This window comes from Myiozetetes cayanensis, unplaced genomic scaffold (assembly GCF_022539395.1).
Source record: "Myiozetetes cayanensis isolate MyiCay16 unplaced genomic scaffold, myiCay2020 scf18, whole genome shotgun sequence".
Classification (NCBI taxonomy): Eukaryota; Metazoa; Chordata; class Aves; order Passeriformes; family Tyrannidae; genus Myiozetetes; species Myiozetetes cayanensis.
In genome coordinates, this window is record NW_026087389.1 from 8,965,761 (window position 1) to 8,990,699 (window position 24,939).

General features: G+C 40.7%; 1 protein-coding gene and 1 long non-coding RNA gene across 2 annotated transcripts in view; one reads left to right on the forward strand and one right to left on the reverse strand.

Moving 5' to 3' along the window:
- The window catches only part of PRKAR2A (protein kinase cAMP-dependent type II regulatory subunit alpha), a 60,353-nt gene extending 38,447 nt beyond the window's left edge, over window positions 1-21,906 (reverse strand). Inside the window, exon 1 of the mRNA XM_050313175.1 lies at window positions 21,548-21,906. Within this exon, the coding sequence (XP_050169132.1) occupies window positions 21,548-21,797 (250 nt within the window). The 5' untranslated portion in view covers window positions 21,798-21,906. The remainder of the gene's footprint in view (window positions 1-21,547) is intronic.
- On the forward strand, window positions 21,626-23,745 carry LOC126638902 (uncharacterized). Its single transcript, XR_007628717.1, has 2 exons — window positions 21,626-21,768; window positions 23,533-23,745. It is a non-coding gene; the product is annotated as an uncharacterized LOC126638902 (long non-coding RNA).
- The last annotated feature ends 1,194 nt before the right edge of the window (window positions 23,746-24,939 follow it).

Sequence of the window (24,939 nt, forward strand, 5' to 3'; positions counted from 1 at the left end):
CTCTTCAAAGCCTATGTCTTCTTTTAGAAACTTGATTATTTTATCCCATAGCAGGGTTTAGTGTCATCAAAACTGCATCAAGTTTTCCAGTGTTAAAAATGAGAAAAACACATAACCTTTTAAGGACAGTTAGGAGAGCACTATTATTCTGCCTCCACAAAGCTTTTAAGATCAAAATGATAGTTTGCATTTCTTACACCAGTGACAGTTTTAACACGTATAAAATTCCAGGTTCACTTTTATATGTTGTCAGAAGATGACTATTTTTATGCTAAAGAGAAAATCTGACATTTCCTACTAGAGAATATTAGTTGGATTTTTTTTTTTTTTTCCTTCTGGTTTACCAATGAAAAGCTCTCTTTGCTTATGACTATTTTCAGTATTGCACAGTCACTACAGCCACTCCCATGGCATCCTTGTGTTTTGTCATTAGAAGTACGTGGAGAAAAGCCTGGAATCAAGGACTACTAAGAGAACAGCTCCTGAAGGTCCCACATACATCTACATTAGTCTGTGGACAGATTCCAAAAAACTAGATGGGGCAGAAGGGAATAATACATTGACAGTAAACACAGTTCATCTCTTAGACTGAGCTCTAAAGGGCATCTAATTTAAAGCAATAGTGAGGGACACACCAATAACAACCTCTTAGACCAGCAAAGCCATCAGAGCGACCTCTACCTACACCATGACTAGAATCCTGAGAATCCAGCACATCAACCTGGTACCACTCAGCAGACCTGGGATCTACAAAAACAAGATGAAATTGCTGCTTTGAAACAGGAAACATTTCATTTTTTGTACCTCCAGTTAAAACCAGAACTGAATTCCCCCCCTGCACAGCAGTGGGACACAGCTCAGGTTGAACAATGGGCCATGTCTCTGGTAATAACACAAATGTTATTATACGTTAATTGCAGAAACTATAATGAGATTAAAAGATTTTGCTGTGAGATGATTGCATTGTAAACTCTCCGTTATGTCAAAACCTCAGGTGCAGCAATATTCCAGTCCAAATGTCTCATACCTCTGGCACAGTTCCTGCTTTTACTTGGCTCATGGGAACCAAGACACGGTAATTGGGTAAACACAACAAAAACTGAGTTAAATTAAACCATTGTACCAGAAGAGAGCAAAACGGCCCAATTTCCTCCCTGGCAGCCAAAGGCAAGTGACTCTGGCAGTGGAAAGGCAGATCAAGCTGTGCATTCCACAGTTTTGCCAGAACTGACTCAGGGCACTGATCCTACTCCACTGTTCAAGAAAAATGAGAAATGTCTACTGAACATGTCTGTGTTCTCCACACTGTCCTGAGGCACAGACTGAATTAAGCACTAGGTAGGAGCACTAAACGGGCTGTTTCAGATTAAAAAACCTCTCTTCCTCAAAGCAAAAGGTATGTCATTACATTTATTTAACAAAAAATTATTTGAATAATTTGCAGAAATAAATCAGCACCGTACATTTCATTACTTCAATTCACAAATGTACCTTACATCAAAGAACAGTACTGCTACACAGCTACACTATTACTTGTCAGTGCCTCCATTCCACTGGTTTCTCTCACTTGAAATATTAGGAATGTAAATTTCTAAATCACAGACTGGGATTTTAAAATATCTTTCAAAATACTTTCAAAAAGCACCAAAACAAGAATTTCTTCTAATTTTCAGTTTGCTTGGGCACTGAGATGTACTTTGAAGTATCTCATGCTGGATTTTGGTTCACTAAACTTAGCTTACAAGAGTTCTGATTATGGCTATAGGTAGGTCTAAAATTCAGCCTCACAGGTGAAAAATGGACAGAGATATTACCTCTTTCTGACACCGGCTTTCAAACCAAACCAACAATTAAAGTATTTAAGCCAAACAAGTGACAGTAAAATCATTCTTTACAATCAGACCTAAAAGCATGTTTTTCTTACAGTGCGTGGGCTCCCTTCTCTGTCAGTGACTTTGAAAAGTGACTAGTGAAAAAAAACCACCACCATCAGGCTTTTTCCAATGTACACTACTACCATCACAGGGAAAGCTGTTTCTCCACACTACTCATAAGCCTGAAACGAACACAAGTACAACCATCATTCTCCCAGCTACTGCTGTGCTCTTCTCACCTGTCCAAAGAACACTGAATTCTTACAGAAAGGACAAAGGAAACTCAAAAGATCAGTTCAGGGTCACAGGAAAAAAATTCAGGGACAAATGAATGACTGGCATTACAGGCACGATGTTACAGCGTTAGATGTATTGGATATCTTGAAAACTTATTCTCCTCATCCACAAGCCCTTTGTTTCTCAGTAGGAGCTGTGAACACTTCCTAATTACAACCAGGGTAAAAAAATCTCCACATGCTCACGTTTCTGATACTGGACACAATTCATAGCAGCAGACTAAGTTAAGCTATTGTGCACACAAATATGTAATAGAGATCTTTTGTGTAACTCTAATCAACTCAACAACTTTCTGTCAGTTTCCTGATGAAGGATGGAGCAAAGCTTATAGTAGGTGGCATAAACTCTGTAGTATGGCACTCAGAGTGCAAAGAGCATACGCACAAAACATCAGCTTTATTAAAACAAAGTAACATAAATCAGTGATTTTCAGAGTACTTTCCCATCAAATCATGGAACAAAATCATCCTATGTGAGCAGAGACAAAAAGAGAAACAGAATGTAAACTGTTCTAATATAACAAGTCAATTAAGATTATCCAAACAACAAGTGAGTTGACACTATAAAGCATTAAAGCTGAAATACCAGAAGCAGAGTGGAGAATAAATCTGAGGCGTGACTGTCTCTGTGGAATGTTGTATCAAGTTACGATAAGGAAGTGCCAGCCTACAGCTGTCAAACTGTTTTTCTACACACCAAGATGTTAATGGACTTACTTAGATAGGAACAATCACAACTCTGAGAAAACTTCTAAGTTCAACTATTAACTTCTTAGGAATCCTGGCAATTAAAAAGCAGTACTATAGCAGAAACAAGACTTTCATCGTCAGATACACAATCATACTTTAATAAATACCAATCAGAGCCTTTCCCTTCGACAAGTAAGTAAAATAACGGGGTTCCCTGTGAATATTACTAATATAATAGCTGAGCATCCATTGATTTCCTTCACGATGTCTTTACTGGACAGGGGCAGATTCCCCTTCCATATCTCTGCTTGATAAGGTGGGGAGCGTGACTGGGGCTACAAACTACTACGATTTTTCCACAAGCAGCTCTGGAACTCAACAGTCCACGTCAGGTTTTCTTCCAGAAAGGCAGAACAGAAACAAGAACAGGGTTTTACAGGTAAACTTTTTTTTTTCCCCTTCTATTCCTCTGCTCACCCAACCCCATGAGAAGAGCATGGAAACTCAGAACCTAGTTAGAGACAGGCAGGAGAGACTCTGATGGTGTCAGCTGAAGCATGCCAGATTTCTGGAGGAAGACAAAAGGTCAGAGAACACTAAGGAAGAAGTGAGTTTTCAGAGGGAGTATGGAACATTTAAAAAAAAAAAGGCAGAAAAATGGAAACCATGATCTGTGATTGTCTGGGTACACACACACTTTGCTTTTCTGTAAGAGACTTTCACATCTGTTGAGGTGGAAAACAATAACAAAAATTACATTACTATTAAACACTGTTTTCCTCTCTGCTGCAGGATAAGTAATAGAGGGACAGATATCTTTTTATTTCTCAACATTGAAAAACAGTTGTCATCAGTAGCAAGAGATAACAAAATACAAAGTTGCAACACATCCCAATCTCCAATTTAATTGTTTTTTTTTTTTTAAATTTGGATTTAAAAATTACTGACAGAAAATGAAGAAACACTCATCTTAACAGAGCCCCTGACCCTTGCTTTCAAAGTTTTTAGAACCACTCTAGTAGAAAGAATGCAACAACTTCTGAAGGGAAAAGTTGAGTCAACCAGCAAGGCCCTTAAGTCAGTGAAAGAAAATATTTTATGAAGTTAAAGCTCTTGTGCTATTTTGGGTTGGTTCTTTTTTGGTTTTTAAATACAGAAGAAAAATTCATATGCATTCTGGAATGGACAGACTTTAAACAGCTGATAAATTCAAGAAAGAAATCTTTACTTGAATAACTGAAAGGAATCTGGGTGAACCTCTGGTTATAATGGCATTTCTTGACTAAGATTTTAAGAGTTTTGTTTGTTTGTTTTAAATTAAAGATACTTTAGAAAAATGTATCCCTATTTCAATATTCTCTTTCCACAACTGAATCTGAGCAGTCATGCATGGTACTATTTTGATTACGTTTCTCAGGAGACATTAATTTACACAAAAAAGGACGATGACCCTTTTATGCAATGAACCCTGCTCTCAGAATTCAGGAGTTAATACAGCCTGACTGAAGCCTAAGTACAGGAGAACAAATACCTATCAAGCAGCACTCTGTATTATCTGACATTGCAATGGCATGACCCACAGCCCTCTCCTATTTCTTGCTGACATCTCAGATCGAGCCAAACACAGCACTTTTTTTCTGTGTGTGTTCATTTTTTATGAGAGTAATCTATATTAGGAAGATCAAAGAGATAGCAACAAGGCATGCACTTGCTTTACAGACATGAAATTAGAAAAACTCCCAGTGCTGAGGTACAATCTCAGCTGAAAGGACACATTTCACAGCGATTAAAGATATAACCATATGCTGATACTACAACAGAGATTGTCAGGGACTGAAATGAAAGACCTGGGAATGTTTTCAAGCATTAGAAAGACAAAATTATACACTGCACAGAGAAGGAAGGATGCTGCAGAGAACCAGGAGAGTAAAGAAGCAGCTGACAAATCTTCAAAGCATTGTCAGCAGAGGTAAGACACTGGAGGGTACAACAAAGCAAGTGAAAAAGGGAAATTTGCTTGGGCTTTAGGTGCAAGCTTAGAGAGGAAGGCATTTCAGAGATAGGGAACCTAAGCAGCCACATTAGTATTATCAGAAAAGTTAAGCTTGCAAGCCCAACACTAAGTAGATGATAGAAAGCAAAGATACTGAACATACTTGAAAGTGACTTTCACAGGGATTGTCTGACAATGAAAAAGCCAGAAAGGGTCAAAGATGAGAATGACATTACAGAGAAACAGAAACATCACTCCAAGGAATTAACTGCAAGTTTCCTTAAAATAAATACTTTTTACAGAAAAAGACTGCATCTTATCTAGGGACCCATGAGGCATTTCCCAATCAGTAAGAAACACGGACAACTCATCCCCAGGTCTAAGTGCAGTGGCAAAGAACAGACAGCCTGTTCCTTTTTCCAAGTCTCTTGACTAACTTTTCCCTTCTATCTTACCAGTCCTGCTTTCAAGCGTCACCTCTTTATTTACCAGACTCTTGTCCCACCAGAGATCAGAGATGGATTAGGCAGAAGGATTAATACTTCAGGATAGTTAGGATTTTTAAAATGTAATGAAGACAAATTTTGTCTGAAATCTTTTCCTTAGAAACTTCAGAAGAGCTGTTCGAAGCAACACTTGACTCTCACAAGCACAGTTCTTTTAAAAGAATATTTTTCATATTTCAACTGGCTTTTTACTATAGCTTTTGATTTTCTTTGACCTCCCCATACCTTTTAAAATATGCAACCCTAAAGACCTTTGACCAAATTTTTATCCTTTGACTGGCTTTAAGATGCAAAGTCATTGCTCATTGTTACAAATTACCAAGACTTAGATCTCTTTCAGCTTATTTGGAAAGCTAAGTTTCTCCAAACATACTTGGAAATCCTGGAGATAATTTCTAAATGAGTCATAAAAAACATCATTTAACTATGTCTAGCACACTACCCTACTTTTATTATTTCCGACTGTGCCTCTTGGAAAAAAATCTCTTTCCACAAATTATTGAACTGTATACAAGTGAATGCAAAGTGAATAAGGCTAAAAGCAAAACAAACAAACAAACAAACAAAAACCCACAAACCAACCAAAACAAACAAACAAAAAAACCCCAACATATAAACCTCGAATTTTTTTTTAACATATCACTATTATTAAATTTGCATTCTACCACAGCACAGAGCCACTGCTAAGTACAAGTCTAAGGTACATAAGGCACTGCCCCAAAGAGCATAGTCTCAGTCACACCTGAGTGACCTGCCACTGAAATCAGTCAAGAGGGCTTGTTTTTCCATTTTCAGAAGCCTAATTAAAAGTCTCACCATTACCGTGAACATCCAAATGCATTAAATAAACATCATTGTGAAAACTGAGAGCAACAACAGAAGAAGGCCTCTCACAACAGGTAGGTCAGATTCAGGAGGCAATTCCTACACTCCCTAAGGGAGATGGTCCCCACACCTGCAGTCTGGGACACCACCATCAAAACCAGGCTCAGTGAGGTGCAGACACAGCTTTTCCTCCCCCTGACAGTGCCCACTCACTGCTGTCCTCCCCTAAACCTCATGGGCAACTCTGCTGTTCTGTCCCACTATGGTCTGGATTTTAAAAACACTCTTAAATTAATATTATCCTCAGGAATAGCACAGTCAACGCCTCTGCAAGTATGAATGTATCTCTTAAATAAACACCCTCGCTGAAGGCAGGAACTTCTTCTTTACAGCTAGGCCAGTAACTCTGAGAAAATATTACCCAGGCAATATAACTACAACGGACAAACATAATCCAAACGTAGATCTGAGGGGAAATATCTACTTAAGTAACAGGGATGAAGTGAAAAATGCTATCACTGGCACTGGCTTTAGTGTTTACACAGCTTCAGGTATTAGCAATTGTAAAATTAAGTATGAAAAGGGTGTCACAGCTGTGGCAATAACACAAGCAAAAGAAGCAGTGTACTGGATCCACGTATTTCACACCTCCTGTCACTGCCTTTTCTATAACCCTGTACACTTCCCTCACACACCTGCATTCTGCCCCAGAGGAAAACACAACTGCAACTTTGCAGCAGCAAAGAGGAAAGTTACAGTTCCCGCTCACACTGAGAGCCTTCTGTTTTCAGTTTCAGCACCACACTTACCCTCTTTATTTTCAAGGCTTTTAATCTGTTCCTACTACCAAGGCTTTACTCCATATCTCAAGGACTGCCATGGAGGCATAGTAAATACTTCAGTAATTAATCCACACACTTTCCCAGCTGGATTGCTGCTGTCTTCTGACAGTTAACTTTGGGCAATGCACCACCGATGTTCTTGTCACTCTCTTCATTCCCTGGTTTTGTTCTACCCCTCCTGTGCAGGATATACTCTTCCTAATACACCTCACAGAACATCTTTGAATCCCAACTCAATACAAACACCCATATATATTTTTATGCAGCCTTTCTCAATTAACAACTCCTCAAATAACTCATAGACATCCTACATTTCAACTATTTTCTGTCCTTTAGACAGAGGTATATTTCAAGACACAGCAAATGCTGCATGTGTTCCTAATATTTTTCTAGGTACATCTGGCATTTGAGAAAACTTCAATAAGGCATATTTTTAAGTATTTTTATTTTAATGCATAATGAAGAGTTGATTTCCTCCTATATGTAAAGAAAAGTGGTGATGATACAGAGATATGCTTGTGGATCAGCAGTCAAAAACAAAGAAAAAAAAGAAAAATTTTGACTGCCTATTAGTTTTCACCAGAAACCCAACCTTAATTTTACATTCACTACATTGTATTTTAGATTCCATCTGCTCAGGCTGTAGTGCACATTAATATTCAGAAGACATCTGCAGTGTGCAGACCAAGCTTTTAATTGGAATCATGTCACAGCTACCATCACACAACACTGAATGTAAATGTTGGCTATCTGCACTTGGCAGCTGCTTGGCAGGCTCGGTATAAAGTCCTACTGAGACTGATAGTTTCTTTAGATAATCTGCTATCAGGATATAAAAGCTATCATGAGAAATCAAATACTTATTATCATAACCATAACTAATATAGCTTACTAGCCCCCTCACTACTTATGAGTAAAATATGGTTTATATTCAAACACAATTTTCAGAGAGCCAACAAACTGATACAACTGAACACTCACATCTTTCATTATGATAGATACTTAAGCAAATCTATCTTGTACACAAAAGGGGACAAAGTAAACTGAAATGATGTAGTGAAGCTCAAAGCATTTGTAAAAATCTGAAACTAAGGATGTAAGAGCACCAGAATAAAATAATTCGATTAACGGGTGCACTCAGTGAATTAAGATACTTTCTTACAATGTCAGACTAATTATTCTAGAGTGAACAATACAGTTACTTTTTTTTAGAATAAAAAAGCACTGAGTTAACGGTATCACCATTTGCTTCAAATTCTTGCCAAACCATGGTAACATAAAATTACATTTTCCCAATCATCTGTGTATTTTCAGCTTTTACTCTGCTGTAAGGTTCTGACAAAAATGGCAGTGAATGACAATCTATAGAGAGAAAACTGTATGTGTGTGTATATGTATATACACATAAACTGAAGTTATTTGTCCAATACAAGCAACTGATTGCTACACTGACAAACTGATCCTAGACATGTTGCAAGAAATTTAAGACTAATCAGTATGCAAATATGACATAGGGACTCTAAGAACAGCAACACTTGCTTTTCATGAAATACACATTTTCTTGGGGAATTTTTCTTCCACCACCTTTGTCATTGTATCATGATAAACAGGAAAAGAACAACAATTCAAGACCACAGCTCATTAAGCTAAATAGTTGTGCTACCACAAAAATAATTACACGAGTAGAGGCATCATCAGAGTGGTGTCATTGTGATCCAACTGTTCTAACTCCAGTGCCCTTCTCTGAGAGACTAATTGGCTTATGGATCCTCTGAGCTCCAGAGCAGCTCCCAACACAGATAAGGGAATTACACAGAAAGGGAAGACGCAATTGCTTATGTATACACACATGGCTAGTCTCAAGTCTGTACTTGCACATCTACCACCATTCCAGAACACATTATGGGAAAAGGGAAAAAAAAGAAAACAAATGAGAGGACAAAGAGAGGTTCCGGTCCCAAACCTGAGCACACAACGAGCCTGTGGCTCACCACTGATTGTACTGGCACTTCCAATCTGTTCCAACGCCAAGGAAAAAAGGGCTGGTCTTAGCCTTTTTCATCAGTGGTGTACAGCTGGTCTGCTTCAAGTTTGGACTAGAACAGAAAGGAAGAATTAACGTGGGCAGTTACGGATGAGATGCAGTGTAAGAAGCTTTTCCCTTCGCCTCTTAGCTATTTAGTCTCAGACAAAACAGATTGAAGCGACTCTCACAGTCAGGTGTATCTCATGTGACAGACAGTATGGAACAACCGTAACTGAACTACTTCTACAAAAGAGCAATTCAGAAGAAAAATATGGAACAGAAGATTTGAAGCTCAGCAGAAACAACCAGCAACACTGAGAGGGCCTGGTGTTTTATATACCCAGCAGGCATGTTACACAGCTACACTTGCCAGGTCAGCCTGAGTTCAGGATTCTGTAATTATAGGCATCCGGGTACAATTTAAGAATAGCTTCCTACAGGTAAAAGAGGTACATAAAAGCCCCTACATAGTTCCTTGCCTGGGTCACTTCACATTTCGTTACCAATTCCTGCTGTCACTACTGATTTGAATGATGAAACATAGCGTGTTTTTACATAAGACAAGGCTGCAATGGGCTGTGCTGTCATCTGACTTGATCTGTATAAAAGAGCACGAGGAATTTCAATTAGAAACTCCAGCATCAAGTGTCACTTCAAGCTGATTCAGAGCCTAATCTCACACATCCACATTTAAATCAGGGCATCAGCACACTTGTATATGCCAGGCAAGGCATGTGAGTTTCATGGAATCCTGGGCTGCTTTAGATGTAACACTGCCGTGTTGGGGACCACTGCTCAGCCCTGGTAGGGTTCTCCTCCACACCTGGAGGAGTACTGTGTCCAGTTCAAGGCTCCCCAGCACAAGAGACTCATGGACATACTGGACAGAGCCCAGCAAAGGGCATAAATGCAATGAAGGGACCGAAGCATCTCTTGTGTGAGGACAGGCTGAAAGAGGTAGGACTGTTAGCCTAGAGAAGATAAGGCTCAGGGGAGCTCTTATCAGTACCTGAAGGGCACTGAAGGACAAATGGAGGCAGGTTCTTTACACTGGAGCCCAGCGACAGGACAAGAGCCAATGGGCACAAACTCAAACACAGAAAGGGTCCATCTGAACACCATGAAACACTTTTTTGCTGCAAGGGTGACTATGCACTGGCATAGGTTGCCCAGATTGGTTCTGGAGTCTCCATCCTCTGGGATACTTAAAAGCCATCTGGGCATGGTCCTGGGTAACCACTCTAGGCAGCCCAGCTCACCCAGGGGGTCAGGCAAGACAACCTCCAGTGGTCCCTCCCAAACCCAACCATCCTGTGATTCCATAAAGATACTCCACAGCCCATTAAAACCCATGCTTTACTTTCAGTTTAAGTTTCAACAGGCAAAGAGAAGGCAAAGAGAAGTAAAATTCATCTGCAGGTACAGGTATTAAGGGACTCTGGTTACAGATATCCTTTTTCCAGTAGGTAACCATAAATTCTGACAAAGCCACTTTGGGGTTGTTGGGATTTAATTTGTTTGGCTAGCTTTTTGAAGGGGGAAGAGGGAAAAGGTAGGAAGAACAAGGCTGAGAAGTAGACTGGGCTTCTATAGGTTCTTACCAGGGGCACATTCTTCATAATTGCAAACTGAGCACTTTCTGGGGCATTTTAAAAAATGGAGAAACCTCAACATGTTTATCAGCCCTCTTACCCAGTGTGACAAAAGGCATCTATTATGGGCTGATCAGCTACAATAACCTCTGCACCCTTCCTGTCACTGCTTTCTAGGATTTAGCACTCCCTCCCGCACACAGTCACCACTGAAGACTCATTCTTGCTTGAACTGTTTATGAATGACCTTTCTCAAACCAGTCTTTCTCAAAAAAACAACAATTTAAACAGCTGGTTCAATTCTTTTTGAAGTCTGATTTTTACAGGGTTTTTTTTTCATTGTTATTAAGTGCTTAAAAAAGACTGAAGACATGTTGTTCATTTGTGAAATTAAAAAGAAAAAACACATGTATTCAAAGAACTAGTGTTCCCATATGCGATATGTTAAAAAAGAAAAACCGGAGAAAAAAAATGTATCGTGTACCACACCACATTTTTAATAACCAAAACCAGAAAATGAGAAAATGTTGGTCAGTTGTTTACAAAAAGTTCCAGATATACTCGCACCTGAAGTGAACTGTTTTCCAGTTTATTTAAAACAAAAACAAAACAAAAAAACCACCACAATTTGTGTCCTTGTTACATACAGATTTAACTACAGCAGTGATAGAAGAGGTGTGCAGGATTTACAGAGGGAGGGTGACAGCCAGAGGACCGAGGGGTGGCACAGACTCATCAGGGAGAAGGTACAGAAGAGTATCAGGGATTCCACAGATGCATCATTAACTTCTCTGGCAATTCTGAGATACTACATGTATACAACAGGGAGTACTGCTTCATTATCAGTACAATACATTCATCAATAATTCACAAGCGAAGCTTGATTCATTCAGATGTAATTTGGTTACAGCTCCTTTTAGTAAATAAAGTATAAATAAACTTGAGTAGATTCTAAATATGTATGCTTTAAAATTTAAAACAGTTTAAACTTCTAATCTGGGCAATCTTCAGGTCACGATACAGAACCAAATGAGGAACAAAATAACTTCCGTACCACATCTCAAAATATCGCATTTTATCACTTCTCTTCCTTCGGATTTACAGTTCTAACCACGTTAAATCAACGTCCAAGTTACTTAAAACATATAGCTGTAAAAAGAATCATCTCCATGTGAAAAAGTATTTTGACAGACAACCCCACACACATGCTTCCAGTAATTGCATCCTGTGCACTTTCACAGGAAGAGGATTTTTGGGAAAGAGGAAGGGTGAAGACAGACAGATATGTTCTGCTTCCTAAGAAGGGATAATAGTAAAAAAAAAAAAAAAAAAAGTCAGCATGTTCTACCCAGACCAGGAAAATCCTCTTTTACAGAATCATTCAGGATGGAAAAGACCTTTAAGATCATCGAGTCCAACCATAAACCCAACACCGCTACATCCACCCCTGAAACACATCCCTAAGCACCATTCCCACAATGCTCATGGATGTCAGGACACTCTGCAAGAGCCTTGCACAAGTGACATTCATTCTGACATAAAGTGTGGATGTAACCATAAAAAAATGAGCTGCAGCAAGTGCTACAAGGTTCAGCTTCCAGGTGAACCGACTTTTAGCAGAACAACTGGTCTAAAACTCCCCCCAGTCACACACTGCTTCCTAACAAACATAACATTGCTGTTCTTTCAGTTATTACGAGTTAACACTGTCTGCCTACAAAAGCTTTGAAAAGTTTACACCACTAGCAAAAACAGTACATCATGCAAAGTTACATTATTTCAAAGTGCCATGAAAAAATGACACAAGGCACAGCACTTTAACTAAATGTTTCCAGTGACACGAAACTAAAATTATTATGCTCCTACAAAGTACAGGAAAAACTGAAGTCCAGCTTATGGTTGTTTATGAGAAAGTTACACAATCTCAAGATTAGAATTCAAAGCATTATATCCAGTGATGTTTAATTTCTATACACTTCAGAAACTGGGCTCTGAACATCACCACTCTGAACACTATTAAGCTTCAACATTTTAGAACAAGGATATTTGGAAATCTCTCCCCTACTCTTCCCTGAAGGTGCCAGAGACAGAAGACTAAACATTAATCTGTTTTAGTGAGACACCTTTCATAATTTCATAACCTGACAAAGCTTTGAGTGCTACAAAAACTTACGGATTTTAATCAGAAACATTGATAACATCAAATGATAAAAACCTGTTTCTGAACAACAATTTTCAAATAAAGAAGGGGGGGGGAAAGAGGTAACTCCATCTTTGAATTTTCATTCCAGGGCTGTCCAGAAGACATCTTTCATAGGGAGGTATCCCCCACACCCATGACAACCCTAGACTGACCAGCTCCTCACACTACAACACGTCCTTGAGGAAGCAGTTCTTCCTGAAGGATCAAGATTAGCACAAGTGTTGCCACACTATTAAGCGTTTACTGGAGCCTCAACAGAAAAAACAACACAAAAATGTTTGTGTTTTCCTTTTTTAAAATTTCTTCTTTGGAAAACAGTTTTCTTGATAGGAAGCAGAAAACAATATGCTGTCCCAAGGGAGGAAGAACCAAAATGGAAATGAAGGGCCATTGTGACATCCTGCTTTATAGCACTCTGTCAATGTACAATCACCAAGAACAAGGAACTTGGCACTACAGTTGATTCAAAAATGCACAGGAAAACCACGGAGCAGTTTTCTCAACCCTCATCCAAAACCCATATTTTGCTCCCCACACAAACTCCACACATTTTTAGAATGTTCTGCAACAAGAGCAGCAGGACTTCAAGCTTTGCAATCCTTCTCTGAGGACCGCTCAGATCCACAGAAGGACAGAACAGTTGGGATGGAAGAACATGCACTTCCTCTCCAACTTGCAATCCCAATCCTTCTTCACATAACAGTTTAGAGAGAGGTTTTGTGGCAATTTGCTCAGTTCTGTCAACCAGGCCCCTGGTCATGGACCATCTTGGTCTGGACCTCACAAACTCCCAAAAAGGAGTGCAGGGTTCCAGACTTCAGTAAGATGACCTCACACCAAAACCTGACATCATGCCAGGCCCTGCAGGTTAGAGACCATTTCCAAACAGATGCAAAGCTGTTTTTCAAGCCATCAGGAAATAAAAGGAGAGAACAGAGAGTGGCTTAACATTTTTTTAAAAATAACTCCCAAGTTGTTGTTTTTAAACGATGATAAAAGCAATGCTACAAAAGGAATACCTGCATTCCCTCCCACATATCTTGAAGAGAGATTCTTCCTAAAGATGTCTTCAAATTCCAAAGGGAATTTCCAAGTCTATGCCCAGAGAAGTGCCACTACTCATCATCTGTAATTTCTATATAAAACAGAAACACCTCAGAATGGAAAGGGCTACCAGCAAAACTGCTACTGATACAATGCTGGCCTTTATTATACACAGTTTAGGGTATATTTATGAAACAGAGGTCAGATCCTAGCAGCATGATAACTGTAGGACAGGCTGCTTTCATCTTAATCTCCTCTCTAAGTATCCTTCCCCCTAAAGCACACACTGCCATCATCACCACAGTTCTCACAACCCCACAGACAAAACACCAATGACCACAGAACAGCTGCTCGTTCTGCATAACACATTTCTGGAGTTTCCACCCAACAGCCCCTCTTTCAGATCCCTACTTTTAAAAGATCCTTTTGCATTATGGGATCTCAGAAGCATGCATCCCTTTAGTAGAATTAGTATCTTGCTGCCAGAGTCTTTTATTCATCAGTGCTTTGTCCACACTCCGATTTCCCAAATTCCCCACCAGCCACTTTTCTAAGTAATATTCTTGTGATTCATTATTTACCTTGTCTGTTTATATCACAGTGATGCATAAAGACACAAAAACTGCAGAGTGCAGAAGAGTACACACCATTTACTGAGGAACTGACAGTACCTCAGGAAAACAATTAAACCTACATGAATCAAAGAATCCTGATGTATCAAAAACCACTAAACAATTGTTACTTACTAAGGAAATACTGACACAAAGCCAGGCATGGAACACGAAGAACAACCAAAGGAATCTAAAGGACCATTACAGAGGCAAGAATAACATTCCTCTAAAAGAGGAACCAATACGTTTTTGAACTATATTTGTTATTGTCTCCCTCTCCTTTCACAAAAAAATATGAATGATCATTCATGAAGCTGAAAACGTTACTAAAGCCAGTGGGAAACATTCATAGCTCATCTTGGCTACACTTCCAGGCTTCATTTGAATAATGAGCAACTGCTCTTTGTTAGACATTAATGCTTTTTAATGACTGACTGGTGAATAGCTTGAAGTGAGCTCCTTCTCTGCTGTCTCCTCCTCTTCCCTGAGATCTCCATTGTTCTATTTTAGGTAAGAGGGCACAACTAAACTTCAGTGTTAGCACAAGGAGAAGATGGCACTCTGCAACCCTGACAGAATTGTCTCAGTATTCTAATATTAGTTTATTAAATGAACAAAAATAGCCAAGTTAAATAGAAGCTTGTGTTCACTACAATATCTAGTATTGTGATACAATATTTTCCATTAGCTTAATTTTAGAACCAGATAGAAGAATCCAATTTTAGAAGTTTCATACAATTTTTCTTACAATAAGCTTTTTCAACACGGAAGCAGAAGCTTTTAATAATTCAATAATTATTTACAAAGGCTAGTTATCCACTTCCTTCATAGTTAGTTATGCTCTTTTCAGAGGCTAGCACGTAACAGTAATAAAGTTTCTATTTGCCCAAAGTAACAGCAGGATACTAAAACAGCAGATACTGAGTCTACAACTTAATTTATCTGTACAGTTATAGCAAGTATCAAAAGTTCTTTCAGGAAATATCAAGCTTAACAGTTAAGTGAAGAGTTACTAATATGCAACTAGACTACAAATACGAATTCAAAGGAAATTTAAAACAAAAAAAACCCCACTGCTCGTTTCCACACATTTTAGGACATACCTATAACTTAAGGTAGAACAATTATGCCAAGCCATTAAGTGCAAACTGGAATAAGATGATATCTTTCTTGAGATAGGTTGTTAAAGGCTGTCTGATAGGTGCTATAGGAATAATAGCAGAGTTATTTGTAACATCCTGGCATCAGCACCAAGTGTACCATGTCAAAATTGCAAGAAATGTAGCTTTTACAATTAACATAGAAGTTGCTCTTTCCTGATGTAAACCAATATACATTTAGCAATATCCAGCAATATCTGAATTTCAGTCAACTCATCTACAATTCTCTGTTTCTCAGCCAGTCAACAGCTTTTATCCCTTCACTTCAGGAATTCCTTTCAGCTCTTTTACTATCTTAGGTAAAAAACCATATTACACATACATTTTAATTACATTTTCATTTGTACTGAAGATTACTGATGAAACGTTCCTTCAAACCCCATTGATCTACAATTGCTGGCTTTCTTAGAGCTACATCATTTAGTTAAAAAAATTCGTAATCTCACCTTGTCCTAGAGTAATTACAACCTTAAGAGCAAATGCTGAAAAGCAATTCTATTGTGATAAACAAACACAGAAGCAACAAGACCTCCAGACAAGAAAAAAAAAAGCTTTAGATGTTTTGTCCAAGTAACTAAAGAGAAGTGAGATCAGTCTTCCTTAATACTCAGTTTATCTTCAAAATTCCCCTGTGAGAACAAGATAAATATAGGGAGTGAAGTTCCATTAGTACTAACAGCAGCTACTCTACTTAATCCTTCAGATTTAAGTCAGGACGAACTGCCTCTGCAAAAGCAAAGACGTGTGCAAGTACAGCAGCTGCACAACAGTAGTCTTTCACATCGTGTTTTTATGTTAAACACGCTCGAGATACTTTGCTTTATAACTGATTTCACTGATGGAGATCAAAGAATAAATAAAACTCTAAAGCTTCTTCTATACCTTCAGGTTGCTAGGCTTGCTTAGACATACAACCTTTTAAAACATAATATAAAGCAAGCACATGTATTTCTTTGTGTACCAAATTCAAAGGTTTAATACAGTCAGATCATAGAATTGTTTGGGTTGGAAAAGACCTTTTAAGATCACTGAATCCAACCATTAACTTAGCACTGCCAAGCCCACCACTGATCTATAGCTTTTTCCTCCATCTCCCTAAAAATCTAGAGACTACTTAAGCAGAGCACAGCTTTGTTACAAATATTATGCAGAACTAGTAATCATCAGATTATGAGAGTGCTCACTGTGCTACCTAGACTTTAAATAGAGTAGCTCCTCTTTGGACTGGATTTGCTACAATGGACTGGATTTGATACAATGAAATTATTCTGTTAAAAAAAAAAAAAAAAAATACAGTTCTGCACAGAGAAGCTCTTCTAATGTTATGGACAAACAAACAAACAAACAAACAAACTAGAAAAACCGAGTGAGGAGGGAGCTACTGAGCTTAATTTCCAGTAATTAAGAGTTATGAAGGAAGTAGGTAGGTGAAAGCACTACTAAAAATTTGAAAGTACTTTCATTTTAAAGCTGATAGTATCTCACAGCAACACATGAATCCAAATTACGTCTGAAAACTTGAACAGCATTGTTCAGAAGGACCACTATTCTTCTTATGTTATACTGCAAAATTCTTAATATCATCAAACTCCTATCACTCAATAAGTTTCATTTAACTATTTCAGGAAAACAGGAAGGAGTTATGCCTGACTTGTGAGTTGTGATGCAGGCAGAGTATAAATGCTCTGTGATTAATGTAAAGCAATAATTCCTTAGGAATTCCACAGGATGCATCAGCCCAGTATATAATAAGAAAGCATAAGCAAATGATGCTTAAGAATAAGAAGATAAGCAATCTGAAACAGGTTTAAACTAATATTAAGCTCTTCTCTTAACAATTAAAAAGATAAATATTTCAAAGGCAGACTGAACTCTTATTCTGAATCACATCCAAGATCTAACAATGTAAAAGAGCATCTCCCTACTCCCTTCTGCTCAGATATCCTATTGATGTTTTAAAGATGACATTGAGTAAACCCCTGAATTTTAATTGAGCAGCTCAGTGCAGAACTAAAGGATCTTTTCACCTGTCCATCCAGATTCATATGCACCATTTTCCTTCACAAAAACAGAGCATACTGAAGAGGATTATCTCAAAAGCAAAATGTCAAGAAGGGTTCTCTTTTGCTCATGGAGCAGCTGAAAAGTACATAACCTTTCCTTCAATATCAAGGTGAAATCCTTGGAAGGAATAATTTGATTTGCACTAAAACACTTGTGATTAGTTGAAACACCTGTGTTGCTCAAGCTAGTATATAATCCCACAAATATTTTAGTTTCACTGTTATATTTAATACCTCCAAGAACAAATACAGGTGGTTTTACTATTACAAACAAGGAGACAAAATAGAAAGTTAATGATGCAGCACTTTGCACCTTTGTGCAACTGCCTCAACGGACTGGGAAGGAGAGCTCCCTGCCTTTCTTCAGGTGTCCTCCTCGACAGAAGGTTTCCCAAAGCCACGACTCAAACAGACCATTTCTGTGTCTTTAATTTCACAGTCTTAATCATCCATTCAGAGCCTCCTTGTTAAAAGTATAAGTGCCATGGTCAAGGACACACTTTCAGAATACATATCCATCCTTGGCTACATCCTCAGACTGATTTTTGAAGCTGTCACTTTGCACCTTTCTCAACTCTATCAACTTGTCAATGAAAAAAGGGCTCTGAGGAAAGATTCAAATGTAAAAATTCTCTGCCACAGCCCAATGAATAAATGTCTCAGGAGGTTCCCCCACAACTATCATCATTTCATTTCCACACATTCCTTATAATCCACTCTGCTGAACAGCCACATCCTGATGTCCTTTGATCACAGATACAAAAACAATTAAAATGAAGGATGAAACTCCAGGGGAATCAGAGAATGAACATAAACCTGGAAGTTATTTCTTAAGCCTGACAAGAAAACACAAGTCTTTTTTTGTAGTCTAGTTGGTTTCAGTGACATTTACCACATGGATGGAATGCCATTGTGGCAGCAAAGGAACCACTGGTGTCCCTTTAATACACGAAGACATTTGCCACATGGTTTACACCAAAGGCCAAGAGCTCCTTCTGACTTTGAATTATTCTTGCTTCTACTACCATACTCTCTTAGAGCATACAAAAACCCCTGACATAACTTATCTAAAATGTTCTCTCACTCTTAGCATGCAGATGCAGCCTAGTGACATGCTCAGATTTAATGCTGTGCCAGAAGGAGACACATGAAGACAAGCACATTATTTGTGTAGACAGCTTTCCTGCTCCCAACATCTACAATAAGGGTATATATTTAAACTAGCTTCAAGTTTCCTTAGCATAATGACTTACATAAACAATTGCTCAGTTTCATCTTTATATTTTAAAACAGCCATGGAAATGTGTTTAAAACATCCATTTGACCTGTCTCAGCAACTCTAAGGTAAGAAGGCATTAACCTAGGAAAACACAGTGAAATTAACTGTTTGTCCTAAGTGTGTCCAAGATGAAAAACTGTGATCAGGTCCGTCCAACGAGATTATCTGAATCTCTCATTGTGTGTTCTACTCTATTTCCCAGTGTCCTTTAAACACTAAGCAGTGTGTGAGCACACAGGATCTAGTCTTCCTCAGCAAGGCGCAGCTCCTATCTGTAACAGTCATCAGAGATATCACAACCTCTGACTTAACACTTTCTCATTTTTAGAGCCTTACACAACAACAGTTACAACAGAACCCTAAATAACAAACACACAGCCACAGTTGACTGTTACCCACACAGTTGAACAATGCAAGAAAATCATTTCCCTGACCCTACAGAGGGATCCTCGCCTGCTGGCTGCAGAGAACATGGCACTGCTCCTGCCCCAGGCCTTGGAAACCACAAGGAGGAAACAGCATGGGCTTTCAGATAAGCAAGACAGCATTACAGACAGTGTCACTTGCCTAAAGGGCTCTGCCTACAAGTGACAGTGCCCTGCCTTCCTAATTTAATTTTCTCTTTGACTAAGATAGAAAGATGATAAGCAGAAACTTGAAGCAAAGGAACCACCCTTCTGTTCTGGACAGCCTCACCACGTAAAGCTGTATTTTAAAAGCTGTACGCTGCCATCAAAATTTTACATTTTTATTTGAAAACATTTAACTTCATAGGATCCTTCCAGATGTAGTTGCAACATTCACCAGGAAAATTTTACACTTACTTCCCTAAAGAAGATACTTCAAACCCAAAAACTAGGTAAACTGATCACTGAATAGCAAAGGTGCATTCAAAGACATTAACAGTTCTCGTGGAGTGGGGTTTTGTTTCGGTTGGGTTTTTTGGTGTTTTTTGTGTTTAAGTTCCTTTTTTTTAAAGGAAAATGTTATATACAAAGATATTGCATATTTTAAAAAGTTACATCCAATTGCTTACTTCAATTTTTCTAATCTGGAGGTAATTTTAAAATAATACATTCTGCAAGAAACTATAACCTTTTTATATTTAGAGATGTTTGAAGACATTGCTGACTTGGTTGCAGAACAAAAAAAATCACTGGTAATTTCCATAAATCTGTGCTCATACTTGAACATGCCATTAACTTCAACTCAGTCACCACCACTGTCCACCTCTTTCTTTACCCTTCACCTTTCATCTTTTCTTCTTCATGTCCTGAACAGAATTTCTCTCTCAGTAGAAAAAATAAAGATCCAAACAGACAGTAATTGCAAACTGTTTTCTAATTCATTCTGACTGCACATTTCACTCTTGTCCTCTCACATATTCCATGTCTTGTTTAGGTTGTCTATTTTCAAGAACTGAAGGTATGTTTTACTTTTTAAAGTAGCCAGTCTAAAAGGGCTGCAAAAAAACCAGCTGGTGTCTCAATGCTTCCTTAATAAAAACAATTATTTGTTCTATAGCTTAATTTCTTCCTGTTTCTCTAAAACTGTTAACCAGAGAACAGACATTAGGAGCACACTTCATTCACAAGGTGACACCCAGTAATTGGTCTAAAAGAGGATCCTCTATCAATAAAAGTCAGAAACCTTTACTCCCGTTATAGGTCAAGGGCACAAGACCTCAAATCGAGGGCACTGAAAGTTTAGGAAAAGCACGTTTTTTCTCACCTTTCCCTTCCCCTTAAGCTACTTTCTAATACCAAAAGAGTATGCAGTGATTTCAGGTCCAAAATTCTGGGTGTGCCAAGTACCACCATTCACAAACATTTTAAATAACTTTTTGCGCTGAAGCTCAATTACAGCCCAAATGACAAACGCTCTGCATAGCACAACACACACAGTACGTTCTGACAGAATAAAAATGGAAGTACCGTAAGCGGCGTTTCATTCAGCTCAGGTTAAATATCTTCTCTATCTTAGAGAGTGACAGCATAAAGAGGAACATACAGGTGGCTTTGAATTTTAACACGTCGCGAAATAGCGAAAGTTATTTCGCTGCTTTATAATAACCACTTCAAACGCTCAACAGCGGCAATAAACAACCCCAGCTTCAGGGGGAAAAAAAAAACCCACAAACACCGCACTCGTCCACAACGATTTAAAGACAGAAACGCAAGAATAAGTACAGAAGAGGTTGCACAATAACACATGATCTTCCCTATCACATGCTTGGCAGCGTGCTCGCTCCCCGGCGGTCCCCGGTCAGACCCCGGGGCTGCTCGGCCGCCCGGGGCAGACCCGGACACCCCGGGAAGGGCTCCGGCCGGAGGGTCGGGGCTCGCCGGGGCTCGGCCGGCGGCCCCGCGGGGCCCGGGTGGCGGCGGAGCCGCTCCCCCATTCAATCCCCGCCGCCCTCCGGCTGTGCCCGGGCGGCGGAGGCCGGGGCAAGGCACCGAGCGGGGCGGGGAGGCGGCCGCCGGCCCTGGGGCTGCATCCCCCGGGCGCGACCCCGCGATCCCCCGGGCGGCGCCCGCACTTACGCTCGAAGTCGGAGTCCGAGTCCTCGTCGCCGCGCTCGGGCTCCTCGTCGCCGTTGGACTCGGTCTGCATGGGCTCCCCGTCGAAGCTGACCACCCTGCGGCCGCCGCCCGCCTCCTGGTCGCGGGCATCCCGCAGGCGGGCGAAGTACTCGGCGGCGAAGCCCAGCAGGTCGGACGGCCGGTGCCGCAGCACCTCCACCGTGTAGCCCTGCAGCAGCTCGGTGAGGCCCGGCGGGATCTCGATGCTCATGGTGCCGGGCGCCCGGGGGGCCGGCTGGCCGCCCTGCCCTGCCCGGTGGGCGGTGTGTGCGGGCTCGGGGCCTCCGCGGCGGGCGCGGACCGAGTCCCCCCGCTCCGGACACACGAGCGCGCGGCGCGGGCGGGAGGGGCGGGCCGGGAGCGGCCCCGCGGCGCAGGCGCGGAGCGGGCGCGGGAGCGGGCGCGGGGCAGCGGCCGCGCGTGCGCGACGGGCGGGGGGGGGGCGCGTGCGTCACCGGGAGCGGCCCCGGGACCGGGAATGGGAATGGGAATGGGAACCGGGAGCGGGGAACGGGCACGGGGGTGGGACCCGGGCACGGCGCTGGCACCGTGTGCAGACGGTTCAGCTCTTTGGAAAACGCATCTGCCCCCGCCGTTAAGCTTCCCCCCCCGGGATTCGGGCTGGGTTTGTGCCGTGTTGGGAAACGTTTGGATCAAAGCTGGCGGCGGGATGTGGGAAGGGGGGCAGGTCGGCTCGGTGACCGGGCAGACAGGCCCCGGCCGTCGCTGCCTCCTCGCTATTTTTCTCTTGTTTCACATCGGTGACCCCGTACTCTCACTTCTTGTCAGGATCACAGAATCAATTAGGTTGGAAAAGACCTCTGAGATCATCGAGTCCAACCTCAAACACCACCATGTCAGCCAGCCCGTGGCACTGACTGCCACTCTTGTCTTAAACACCTACGGGGACGGTGACTCCAACACCTCCCTGGGCAGCCTGTTCCAATGTCTCATCACCCTTTCCGTGAAGAACTTCTTCCTAATGTCCTACCTAAACATGCGCTGGCACAGCCTGAGGCCATGTCCTCTCATCCTGTTGCAAGTTGCCTGGGAGAAAAGGCCAAGCCCCACCTGCCCACAGCCTCCTTTCATGGAGTTGTGCAGAGTGATTAAGGTCTCCCCTGAGCCTCCTTTTCTCCAGGCTGAACACCCTGAGCTCCCTCAGCTGCTCCTTGTAGGACCTGTGCTCCAGACCCTTCCCCAGCTCCCTTGCCCTTCTCTGGAGTCACTCCAGCACCTCAATGTCCTTCTTCAAGTGAGAGGCCCAGAAGCGGACACAGGACTCGAGGAGTGGCCTCACCAGTGCCAAGGACAGAGGTTTTCTTTCCTCAAGGTGCCAGTCAGGGTGTTTCAAAGCTCCCCCAGGAGCAGGAGAAGTTGTTTTTCTTTGACCCTGGTCGGATCTAATCTAAATCTCAGTCTAATTCTTGGTTGCAGTTCGATTTAGGACCTCCCACCCCTCTGGTTTCTTGTCAGAATTAAGTCATTAAAGAACAATTCTTAAAAGAAATGAGTGCAAGAGGAGCAGCATGCAGCTCTTCACACCTGAATAGATCCATAATGACATCGTTTGTGAAATAGTGGCATTAGCTCTGATCTGCTTAATAATAAACCATTAAAGAAGAAGAATTTTCTGAAGAATTTCAGAAAAATGAAACATGGAATCATAGAATGGTTTGGGTTAGAAGGAAACCAAAAGATCATCTGGTTTCATGGGCAGGGACACATTCCACTAATCCAGATTGCTCCAAGCCTGGCCTTGAACACTTCCAGGGATGGGGCATCCAAAGCTTCTCTGGGCAACCTGTGCCAGCACCTCACTACCCTCTCACAATTGGTTATATGTGTGAGCTTTGGAGGTACCCGTTTGTATGTTGTTGGATGTGCTTTATTCACATTTTTGCTTGTGTTCATTGTACAAAGCCTGTTATCTGTGTGTTTGGCAGATTCCCAGGGGAAGGCAACAGGCTGTGTGGCGTGGAGCCATCGGCCCTTAAGGTTTGACGTTGCTGGAAACCTCGTCTTGGAAGAAAACAGCCCTGTACAAACATGAGTCAAGGGGAATACGGATGTTGGCTTAGTGACGCCGCTACGAGTTTCAGTGTAAATATTTCTATTTAATTCTTCTTCTGTTTCAACAATAAAAGAGCTGAAATCAACTTGTGCTCAAAATACAAAATTTCACTTAGAAGCCCAAAATTGGCTGAGGCAGTGTACTGTGTTTTGGTTTTGTTTGCTCATGTGCCAGAGTCCTCTTGATTATCCAGATGGTTCTCACCACACTCCCATACAAAGATATCCTGTTCATGGCTGCTGCATGGAGGGCACAGCAGTGGATCCCAGAACACCCATCCAGTGCTTCTACTTTATTCTCAGCAAGGGGGGCCAGTTGGAAATCTCATGGCATTTAAAAGATGTTCTCTCTAATACAGCTCCCATATTTTTATGTGGAGTAAGATTACATCTTGTATCCGTACAAAATGCACAAATTTTTAAAAAGCACAGGAGGTAGATTTGCCACATCTCACCAGTTTATCCAAATATTTTGTATAAGGCCATTTCCCTTCATTTCTATTCTTTTCTGCAGCAGGAATAACAGTTGCTATATCCTCTTTTTCAAAAGGTAATCAATACTGATTTTTCATTTGCCACTCCTACCATATTATCTGTCTGGTGGTCTCAAACAATATAGGAGCACATTTCACTGTTCAATGTACATTCTTTAACTATTGACAGAACTGATACAGGGAAAAGGTTCTGATGAACAAGAAAACTGTATCTGGTTAGTCTCTTACATTAGCTTTTAGCATTTGTTGGCAATTTTCTCTCATTTGTGCCTGTGGATATAACTGGTTATTTATTTGAGAAAATGTGTTGCCAGTAAATAGTGTTAAGTCTCTGAAGAGCTGCATTGTATTGGCCTTCTGATATTTATATGTCCACACAGAGGTAATCAGCTTCAGAGGAAAGTAAAGAGCAGAGCTGTGTTTAGCCTTCTCTGAAGGTCAAGGGACAAAATCAGAAGCATCCAAGGTCACGTGAAGCGCATTTTCAAGCTGATTTACACCACAGTTTATCCTCTTTCTTTATACACTTTTTTTTGTGTGTGTGAGCATCAGAACTGATGGCACAAATGTGTGAGAAACTTGTCGGCGATCAAGTTAATTGTAACACTGCCTGCTGTGCATACATAGAGCTCATCATACGCTTTCTTTCACCCTGAATTTGCATAACTTTTTTAATTATTACTATAATAAGCATTCACATTAAAAGAATGGTAGAAAATAAATTAGGAAATGCACTTGCAGCCTTAATTTGATCCCCTTTATAATAACGTTTTTAATTCAGGCAGC